Source organism: Eurypyga helias, unplaced genomic scaffold, assembly GCF_000690775.1.
Source record: "Eurypyga helias isolate BGI_N326 unplaced genomic scaffold, ASM69077v1 scaffold50021, whole genome shotgun sequence".
Taxonomy (NCBI): domain Eukaryota; kingdom Metazoa; phylum Chordata; class Aves; order Eurypygiformes; family Eurypygidae; genus Eurypyga; species Eurypyga helias.
The window spans coordinates 1-11,645 of record NW_010229832.1 but is presented as its reverse complement, the minus strand read 5'-3'; the positions used below and the strand labels follow the sequence as shown (position 1 = coordinate 11,645).

The 11,645-nt window shown below is 38.9% G+C and overlaps 1 protein-coding gene across 1 annotated transcript; it reads right to left on the bottom strand.

Moving 5' to 3' along the window:
• Positions 1 to 999: 999 nt before the first annotated feature.
• On the bottom strand, positions 1,000 to 2,857 carry NFIL3 (nuclear factor, interleukin 3 regulated). Its single transcript, XM_010160521.1, has one exon. The coding sequence runs from the start codon at positions 2,679 to 2,681 to the stop codon at positions 1,305 to 1,307; it is 1,377 nt and encodes a 458-aa protein (XP_010158823.1). The 5' UTR covers positions 2,682 to 2,857; the 3' UTR covers positions 1,000 to 1,304.
• Positions 2,858 to 11,645: the final 8,788 nt, after the last annotated feature.

Genomic DNA, 11,645 nt, shown 5'->3' with positions numbered 1-11,645 from the left:
GACAAAGAGCACGGCAGCCCTGTCCACGCATCAAGTGAAGAACTCCTCGCCCGCCTCAGTTCTGAGGAGCAGCAGTAGCTGGGTTGTGCAGTTCTTCACAGAGTCTCCACTTTACATCTAAGAGGGTCTTGCCAAAAGCCCTGCAGTGAGCAAGTGAGCCAGGGTACTCTGGATCTGTTACAGCCCAGGACAAACTGTTGGTGAGACCTGCTTCGTCATCAAGAGTTGCCCAGTGTCGCACCCTGGGAACTGAAATAGCAGATCATCCCTTCTTAATTCTGCCGCTAGGACTGCCAGACCCTTCTGCAGAGATTTGCCTAGCTGAGCTCAGTGTTTACAGATCCAGTAGCCCTATCCTTCATCTACAGGTGGCCCACGGTCTGCCACGGGAAGAACCACGGCAGGCAAGAGGGACAGACTCCTTTACGCTGCTGTTGTGCATGCGTGTCCATGCCGGCACCCCATGCACACAGGCTGCTCCTTGCCAGAGACGATGTTCTCCAACTCTGTCGGTGCAAGGCTCTGAAAACTTTGCAGATGCACAGATCCAACTCAACTAACTTCATCTAAAACACCAAGTTACAATATTGGGGGGAAAAAAAAAAGTTCGGCACAATAAACCATTCCGGAAACTTGTTACTGTCTCATTTTAGAAAGAAGGACAAAACAGGTTGTTGATATTAGTTACTGGGTTAGAATTTGCGTTAACTTTGGTTAACTTCTACTAATAAATAAGTTAAAGAAAGCTAAGGCTATAAATTGGTACTGTTTAATTTATAAATATTCACTTTATTTCTATCATTTTCTAAAAAAAAAAAAACGTGTTAAGGAAAAAGGTGGCCGGAACGATTACACACGTTGTAAATTGTAATTTGGTTGTTAGGCTGTAAAAACCAAACACGTTAAGTGAAGTTGAGCACAGTGTAAGAAAAAGCCAGTTTTCAATTAACAACTTATTTACAAGTTCATAAAATCAACTGAACTGGAGTAGATGTCCTGTGTTTGTCACCAATATTTTATTGTAACTGGTAACTCGCACACTTTATAGTAGAAGAACCAAAGGAAAATAAAGTTCACTATATACAGCCTTTGTACAGGCTACTTGACTATACACAAGGCATAGTGATCATAACACAACCTAGTCCTCATCATAATTTGTGCACAAGAAGACACCAATCAGACATCATGTGAACATTACAGTGAAATGACATCACAAGTCCAGTGAAAATTCAGCATAATACAAAACATACTGATCTACTGCAAATGACATCCGTTAAAACAGTAAGCCTTTATTCAGTAGTAACTTAACCAGAGTCTGATGCAGAGATTTGTTGTGTAGTTATGAGTCTTTTAAGTGAGGCAACCTCTGCAGACAAGTTTGCTATGCCCTGCTTCAAATACAGGTTCTCTGACTCAGAGACATTGTAGATATTGTCTTTTATTTCAACAACTCCAGTTTTGCAACCACTCTGAATTTTTACATTGAGTTCCTTCTGGTGCCAGAGCTCCGGTTTAAGTGACCAGTCTTGAATGTTAGTCACTTGAACCGAGAAAGGAGTGTGAGAAGAATGCACCAGGTTTTGTGCACTGTGTTTTTCAAGCTCAAAATGCCTTTTTGAGGACATGTCAATGGGTGACGACAACTTCTGTGTCGCGTCATAGTCATTATCCATTGCTTCCACTTTGACTTGCATGGCTTTGGCTTTAATTCGGAGCTTGTGAGGCAAAGCTGAAGAATTCACTTCTGGAACTTTAACTGTGGCATGAACGTTTTTATGTTCAACGGGGGAATGGATTGGACCCTTCGGAACCTGCTGTTCATCTTCTCCATCAGATGACTTTCCAACTACACCATCGTCAGTTTCCGACGTTCTAGGGGAATTACTGGAGGACCTATTAACTTGCAAGAGAGGAGGAGAATGTGAGTACACATTAAAGGTAGCTCCCATGTAGTTTGGATATATGGATGCTTTATATGAACCTCTGTCGTCCCTTGGCTCTCTCTCCAATTCCACGGGCTCCTGCTTTATAATCTGGAACTTATTTTCAGGGCTTCTGCAGCTGTTTTGTATACGACTTGGTTGAGTATGCTCTACCGAGGATATTTCAGACACGTCGGACATCGAGCTTTGAGGAGAATGTTTAATGACAGAAATACAACTGCTACCAACTATAGATGGTTCGTGTTCATCTACAAATGAGTTAATATTTGATTTGGAACTCTGATAGTCTTGGAAATACACAGTTGTTGAGCTACTGAGTTTCTGTATCTCTTGGGCATAGGCTGCAGAACTAATTAAACCAAACTTGAGCTTCAATGAAAGCAGCTCCGCCTTCAAAGTGGCATTCTCCTCTCCCAGTGCAATTAGTTTGTTCTCTAAGACAAGGTCATTCAGTCGTCGCTTTTCACGAGATCTTTTGGCAGCTTCATTATTTTTCCGCCTTTTCTCCCAATACATAGCATCTTTCTTTTCATCTGGAATGAACTCTCGCTTTCTCCGGCAAGCTGAAGATTTGCTTTTTCCACTACTTGCTTCAGTAAGTAGCATATCTTCATTCGTAGACAATTCTTCAGACACTTCTGCTAAAGTAGACTTAAGTACCATGATTTTGTCCACATTGCTACTTGTGTCAACAGGTCCGTGTTCCTTTTTAAGGGTCTGCATTTTTCTCAGCTGCATCAGAAACAATTTGTAGTAGATCTACAATGAGCAACAGAGCAAGCTGCTTCCCCAGTACTTCGCACTCCACAACTTGATAAATACAGTAATTTTAAATCCACACACATTCTTCCTTTTCTTTCATATTCTCCGACAGAAGGGTCTAGAACCAATTTTCTTGTCAGAGACAATGGGAATCTTCTTAAAAAACCTGGAATAAATAGAGAATTTGATTACCATTTAGGAATTGCTGGTTCAGGGCATGCAAAAGTAGCTTTTGATAAAAAGCTTAGACTAGCATTCAGTTCATTAAACCTGCTGTAATATGAAGGCAGCTCAACACTGAAACAACTGATATTCTAAGCTTTATGATACCTAGGTAGCAGCTTTGCTTCCAAAACAAAAGCAACATGATCCAAGGGAAAATCAATTTTAAAATATTTGAATTTTGATCCCAAGTAATGTCACAGAACTTTCCATGATATCATTGACCAACCTAAACCTCAACACCCAACACTGCAGGACACCAGGCATGTTGATGAGCAGCACTGGAAAGTATCTTGTTCTACCACATTACAGCATCTCTTCTGAAAACAGCTGTGGTGCATGACTTAGAAATGCTATATATTTGGGTCCTTCATGGATTAAAAATAACGTAAGCTCATTTAGAGAAGCTTGTGTGCTTTCTATTGTCTTAAAATAACATCAAGTATCTATTAAAGCTATTAAAGATTTAATTATTGGTTTTGCATTCTATAAAAATATATAGAGATACATACATGTGTTTAAAAATGTTTATACACACACACTTGGCATTTTAAAATGCTTTTTAGATCAATGATATCAATTCAAACTGGTAAATACGCATACATAATTTGGGCAAATACCCAACTGTTAAAAATATTGACGAGGAAAAAAAAGTAATTTTTTTTTCTTCTTTTATAAAGAAAACTTTAAAATCAGTATTGAAAAATACATCAGAGAAGTAACATTTCATTAATAATTTGCATTTGAAAAATAGTCTTATTACATCAAAAGTAAAGTTTAATACCACTGAGGGATGTGCAGCTCTAGGAAACAGTGTTTGCTAAGTGGAAGCTTAGATCTAAAAGTCTTACCATTAACAAAAGAAAACTAACTTAACCTTCAGCTTCAGACATTTTAATCATTGTATTTGAACTTTCGCATTTAAATTGTCCTCAGCTTTATTTAGTCCCTCTTAATGTAAAAATATTTTATTCTCATAAGATCATTTGGTCTTGATCTGAGACACAGCTTCTCAGTATCTCATTTTCCATAGTCAGTCATGTTCCTGGTAAAATAAATGCGGTATGCCAAGTGCTTTTATAGAACCGACTATTGAGTCAGCAATGACTGCATAACAAAACACCAAAAGAAAAAAAAAAAGGCACTTCAGATTAATGTCACTATTTATTGGGAATGTTTTTACAATGACTAATGAAACTAATTTTAACATTATCAGTTGGGAAAGTTATAAAAGAATTAATTAATAGTATTCTGCCAGTTCCTCTTGTCTTTTCCAGAAGGCAAAGAGGAGTGAATGATGTAATAACAATTAAGCAAGGTCATAAAAGACTCAGGTTTCAAGCTGGGTTCTGTTCCATCAAACCATGCCAACACTTCTGTCATGAAAAATTAACACATTTAATAGAACAGCTAAGTAGAATTTCCTAAAATCCATGGTTAATTACTGACATGTAACCATTTGTCTTCGATAATACAGCTCTAATAGAAAATAGAGTTAGAAGCCAGCCACACCAAAGACAGCCTCTAACATTTTAGTGCAAAAGCAGCACCACAAATTGCCATGTTTGTAAAAGGAGAAGTGTATCTCTAATATGCAAGCAATTACATAGTTAGATCCTTATCCAAAATTCAAACTAGAGTCAAAGGGTGTTTTCTGTCAAGTTAAATAGGAGCTGGATCAAGTTTAAAAACAAAAATAAGCCCCACAACAAAGCAGCATTGGTTTGTCCAAACATCCAGTATAATGTGATGTGCTGAAGACGACATATAGCCATTCTGTCCGTTTCACTGCTACATGTAATCAATGGTTTAATTAATGTGCATACCATTTTAAATCTAGTGCAACTCAAACTTGAAAAAAAAATTATTTTTGAACACACAGCATTTAAAAATAGACAAGGCCAAGCGATTTTTTTCTGGCATTTGTAGAATATTCAGTCTCTGTAACATGACTTAAAATTGAAAAAGGAAAAATACCAGAATTTTATTTCATTATCCTCTAGTAGCATTGGGAACACTCAGAGCTATTGATTCCTAATTGTCTTGATACACTACAATCACTGCGTTCCCTTGTATCATTAACAACTTCCGCATTTCCGAGGAAGTGCCTACACCACCTATGGCACACAGCAGGAAGCAGCGAAACATGCACTGAAGACCTACGAAACCACCACCTGCCTCGCAGGACCATCTCAGCCACTGCTCACTTCAGTCAAAAGGGTTCAGAACAACGTTTGTGAACGTTCAGGGCCTTACCCGTACAGAGGCCTGACGGAATTCAGCAGTGCTAGAGAGCTACGCTCCAACACAAATAGAAATATTTTTTTTCTGTTAGAAGAGGGATAATATTATGCGTGCATGATTATTTTCTGTGTATTTGTCTGGCATACACTCTGGAACATCTACACTTACTGGAAACAGTAGTAACAGCAAGGAATTGCTCACAAGCATAGGATCTGTCTATTTTACAAGACTGAAAGTGTACCTACACAGATTTAATGCATCTTTTCTTTCCTCTTATATTTCAAACTTCCATTTCCACATGACACGCAAGCAATATGTTTAGTCTTGAATAAGACTGTTTCAGGATAAGAACTATGACTTTGGGTTAGTTAATCTGTATGGTCTCCAGAGCAAAGTGAACCCACTTTGGGGTTTGTCCAACACTGTGAACCAGGAAAAATACTACCAATAGTAATAATTATTGAAAAGTGTTGGTTTGCTGTGGTTCCCACCCCAGTGAACACAGACTAACGGCACAGTTATCAGTATGACTGTCTAGGTATCGGCAAAAACTCAACTGCATGTCCAAACATAGTTTTTCCTGCAGCCTAACACTGGCACTGAGTGGCACTCGACGACCCAGCAACCTGCAGAGTTCCACGGGACTTGTGTGGTTTGGGCCATTCCAGCGTACAATCTGCTCACTGTAACTCCTGTTTTGGCCAGTCTCCCTCCTGCACACATTGTTCCTGGCACAAACAAACTGAACATAAGTAGCATGCAAGTCTACAGTAAATATTAATCGCGTATCAAAACGACCGTGTTTTTGCATGCAGTATTCGACTTTGCTCTCCGCCAGAGCCCATCAGTAAAGCTGTCGAGACAGACATGTAACCCACTGACACACTCTTACTGGTTTGCTATTTATGTCCTTAGTTCGAATGCCATTACTTTAGTGAACTAACAAAACAATAAATCTCTGGCTCTTTCCACATCTTCCCTGAGCACTCTCATCATGGCAACTAGGACTGCTGCTTTACAAACAGGAGTCAAAGCCCTTGTTTATTAATACTTCTCCATGTGGATCAGCCCAATGCTGAGTCTGTAAACAAATTAAATTCCATCTGATGATAATGGCAAAATGCCTTCAATAAAACCAGCCATTTCACTTCACTTGCATTTTACAATTCCACTGGAAAACATCAGTATTTACACATAAATTAATGAACTGTAATGATTCCTCTGACTATATTTCAAATTCCAATATTTTCCCTTATGATTAATTTTTCAATTGCTTTATCACTCCCTCATAAACTGTTATAAAACCAACATTTAATACTGCCTTACATTAGTCACTGTTAAAGATTTTTTTTTTGGTTGGTTGGTTGATGTTAATGGCATTGAGTGCCAATTCAACAATGTAATAACAGTCGACCCTATTAACTTAATTACAGACCCAGTCTTGCTCCCACAGCAATTTTGCCATTGGCTTCAATAGAAGCAGGATACAATCCCAGATCCAAGTATTAATGAGACTGTTGTACAGAACTCATGCTATTGAAGCAAGAAATTATGTATGCAGAAATCACGAAAAGTTAATTTATCCATGGACTTCAAAAAATACTTCAGTGATCTGATTGTGTCAAAATAGTACATTAAGGATCTGATCCTGGGGATTCGTGTATTCACACTGTAATAATTGAAACATTGTGGCCCTGTCCTTCAACCTTTTCAATCTTTCCTCTCTCACTTCTGTGTAATTTAATTACACAAGTCATTTCTGCTTTGGAGAATGCACGTGGGCCTCCCCAAGCACATACGTGTCCTCACAGAACAACTGCCTATTACTATTTGTGTTTAGCAAAATAATTCATGCTATCTCCAAGCATAATTTTACACACATATCCTAGAATGAGATAACTAATTGTTTAATTCAATTGTTCTAACATTTTGATAGAGATTCTATGAAACTAAATGAAATCCCATTTCTAGCAGTTAGATGTTCAAACACAGTTCACTTTTGTATCATCGTGTCCAAAAAATTTCTCTCAGTCCTTCAAAAATGGAAGAAAATAACATCTAAGTACGACTTCTTGTTTCAAGAAGAACCACGCCTCTATCACCATCACCACTACTTGGCAAACTGCAGAAAAAACAGTAGAAGCTCGTTTTGCTGTCTGCCTATGCACATTTTTAATTGTTGTTGTTGTCCATGTCTTGCATTCTACCATTCTGGCACATGTTATTTGTTTTGAAAATCTGTCTACACACCAGAAGAGCTGGTGTAGAACTTGCTCACAGACACCAAAACTGTGTGCATTCCAAACCTTGAAAAACTGAAGAATAGTTTGCATTTTGCCTTTCAAGTGTTTTAAGAACAGTAGCTATCTGTCACGGGCCTTTAATGAGGTACAGAAAAAACAGCAGCCACATTGCACACGCAGGACAGGAGGCTGAGTTTAAGCATAGGTGGTGAATACACAGCCTGCCCCAACGCTGCTGAAGTACTTTGGAGCCACCCTACTACTTTTCAGACAAAAATTATGCCATGGAACTCTGTACCTCTCAGGTCTATCACAGTTCAGAAAGCGGCTCCAACTGAGCATGTGGCCCCATTCCAATCTCCGCTGAAATCCTGCAAGAGACTCTCTCTTGCATTTTATCTGGCATCATTGGTAAAATTATCTTCCTTTTGAAGAAAAGCTTCAATGCTGGCTCCACTGGGACAGTGACATTATCCCTAGGATAGATTTGCAGGCAAGAGGGTCTAGGCAATGCAGAGCAAATGAAGTTCAACCTTTCTGGGAAAAAAAAAACCTAGGTGACTGCATTTCATGCTATGATGGGCAGGTTATCCACCATCACAAAGGGGAAAAGCCTTTACAATACAAATGTTACCACCAATTAGTGCCATTACATAGCTGTACTCACAGAAACCCTGAATCCATTACACCAGCATGGAGCAATGCAGAACTGTTGACCCTGTACACAGTTCCCTTTTCTTACACTTCATGGGCATCTTAAGTGCTTATGGTTTCAGGATCAACGTGTAATTAGGTCAGTGGAACACTGACGATGATAGCTTTGTACAAGATGACCCATTTTTGCTAAAGTGTTGATTATCTTATTGGGAAAAAAAAAAAGGGGGAGATATCTAAGCAATACAGTCCGTTGGGAACATCAAAAATCATTTATTACAACAGTTTTCAAGCAAATATTAAAAAATTTCATAAGATCGTGACAGAACGTGGAACACTACTGCACCTCGTATTACCCACCTCCAAGCTGTACCCAGAAAGTTGATGTTATATGTAGTTTTTATTAAAGGTTTTCATTGTTAGGAAAATTACTTAAGTTACTGTTTATCTTAATAACTACAAATTAATTCATTAAAGTGCAGCCTGCCTCCCAAAGGTAAATTACGCAAATTATGCAAATAAAATTATTATTTGGAGAGCACGAAACATATGTTAAAGGTGGCTGTTGCTCAGAAAGGTCAGTCAAGGTTAATAGGTGCAAATTTGACCTATATTTTCCTCCATTTCCTTAGGAAAACAGTACAACTCTATCAGATCCGTTCAATTTTTCCAAAACAAGCTATTTACTGCTCTGAGTTAAGGAGGAGGGGGGAGGAGGGGACAACACACAACCAAAATCTACTAATGTTAATCAAAGCACCAGGAAAAACCTTAAAACTGAGAAGCAAAGGAAATGTATATATAACTTGCATAAATATTTAATTGCATATATAATATATAAATCATGCCATTTTAAATATCACATCACTTTCCAGTATTTAAAAAAAAAAAAAAATAGAAACAACAGTTACTGAAATTACAGTACTATGACAGTATGCTTCTCCCCATTTCAATCACTACTTGACAGCAGAAAAGAAGTGTAGTGAACAGAGCTACAACATAATAGTAAAAATATTCTGGAAATACGATCTCAGCTTTCCCCCAGTTAAGAACCATAAAAAACCACCCCAAATCAAAACCTTATTATTCTGACAACAAATGGCTTTCTATTATTGAACCGTGTTCTTAAAATGCCAAGCATGGACCAGACCTCCAGCTGACCTAAATTTATATAGCACTATTTAAAGGCGGCAGAATTATGTCAATTAATCCCAGCTGATGCTCTAAACATGCATCTTGTTATATAACAGCTGAAATGCAAACATGTAAAACAAACACCGCCTGCAGAATGTTGGTATCCACCACTCACAGTAAACAGAACAGAGAAGCAGCAGCCCTTAGAGCTCTGATTCTGCAAGACGGTCCAGGCAGGAACACCACTGCCCATGCTGAGCACCGTTTTCATTACTGGGTTGCGTTCCACTCGTCAGAGGAGGTCTTGCAGCACTGGCACCTGCACGGCCAACTGTTGCGCAGCCACCTCTGTGGCAAAAACTGGTTAATTATTCAAATACTTCAAGGACAGGCTGAAAATTACACCAAGATGGAGCAACTCTGGGGGAAGGGGAGTGGGATGACACCCAACCTATCTTAAATAAGTCATTCTTTCTGATAGAAGATAAATTTGTGTAATATCTGTCACCAGATTCAGTCTCACAGTACACCAATTTGGACATGGATCGATTCAACACATAAATGAGAAAAAAAAGTGGGATGAAGAGGTCTGAGTAATAAGTCATTTCAGATCTACTTTTTAATACAAGTTTTTAAGGATGTTGCTTCTATCACATTTTGAGTCAGGTCCAAGTATGCCCTTGCCTCTACAACTGTGTTTTTGACAGTAATGTTTAGCATCAGTGTTAGGCAGTTGCATATAACTTTTTAAAAACAACAACAAAATTCTTCAAACACTTGTAAAATACTGTAACGTGGAAACCAACTGTCATTTTCCTTTGGAACGGACTGCAGGAATTGACCATCTATTTGCATTTTTTTTTTATTACACACCCTAGGCACATTTATATCTCATAACTGGCTGTAATAATCATGGCAAGGTCACCTAGAAGAGTCAATTAAGCTGATGAGTCAGACACATTGCTTAACAGTGTGTAATAAGACTCAAACAGAGGATTTTATTGTTCATATTATTGCATCATAGTGATGTTATAACAGCAGTGAGATTGCTGTCTGGAAAAAGCTATTGCATAAGGATAGTTTGCATAACTATTTGTTAAAGTAAGTCCATTTAAAATGAGCTAAAGGTTTATTTATGAGTTTAATTTCAAGATAAAGGGTTGAAAAAAGCAGCACGGTACTGATACCTTTTCACTGGCTCTATTTAGACTTCATTGCAATAGAAAGAATGTCTGTATGTTCTACAGATTTTGGCCAAAGCATGGCAAATGCTGTTCCTTCTTAGGATGAGATAAGCTGTGAGGAGGTCATCTAAGTTCATATCGCTGATGGGAAGACTTAAGCTTTTTGACACCTTTCAGAACAGTTCCTTGAAAAAACAAAACAAAACAAAAAGCCCTACCACAGAAGAAACTGGAGGGTTTGAAGGCAAAACCAGGAAGCTAGATATTTTAAAAGCTAGTTAAGGGGCCTTTGGAGAACGAGTCGAAAATATAAAGCAAATAAAAATGGAAAGTAGAGGAAGATCATTCTAAAGAGCGTTAGCACATCAGCAGTCAGACATCTGTAACGTGAGAACTTTTATAACAATAACTGTTAGTGCCAATGACACTAAGGATCTTTATTCAGTAATCCTTGAACTTGTTGGTTTAAACCAGGTCTTTGGGCCAAAACCCGAATCCTAATTCACTCAAGTTCCCCATCAAAGTCAACATTTTGATTGAATAAGGACTGTAAAAGTGATGCACATAGCAGTATTTTAAACAAGGCTCTGGATTGAATTAATTACTGAGGAGGGCAAAGATGACTCAAAGTAGGTTACGTACACGGCAGAGAACACAATGAAACTGAGTGCAATCATTCAAGTTGCAAGGACAAGAAAAAAAAAAAAAAGGTTGTCTTTAACACAACAGCTCCAAGACAGCTTCACAGTCAAAGCCATACTTGACCCCAGCGATCAGGCAGCAGGAAAGTTTATACGTCTTATCAAGAACATCACATTTTTAAAATACTATGGCGGGTAGACTGAGCGTCAAGAGAGTGGCAGGGGTACTCCGTTCGGACTTGGCAGGTCTCAGTGACAAGCACCCTGACGTTGGTTTCACCTACTTAGAGGGCAGTTTTCAGTCACACACACACAAAAAATCCCCTCGCCTTGAAGGCCAAGTTACCACCAGCGACTTCCAAGCCATGCTCCCGTCAAGGACAAGAGCGGAGCCCAGAGTACGGGACGTCCAGCCACGGCTTTTGCCACTGCAACGCCGAAGTGACTTGGCAAAATAACAGAATTGGGCAATGGTCATGGGTTGGGTGTTGTTTTTTTGTTTGGGGTTTCTTTTGCTGTTGTTGATCGTTACGTAACGAGAAGAAAGCCGAAAATACTGGGGCCGCGGGAGTGGGGGGGTGCGCTAGGCTCCCTCGGGCTACCTGCGCGCCGTACCCC

Bases quoted from the DNA above. Each gene is read 5' to 3' on its own strand.
- NFIL3 (XM_010160521.1), bottom strand. From the start codon at position 2,681: ATGCAGCTGAGAAAAATGCAGACCCTTAAAAAGGAACACGGACCTGTT.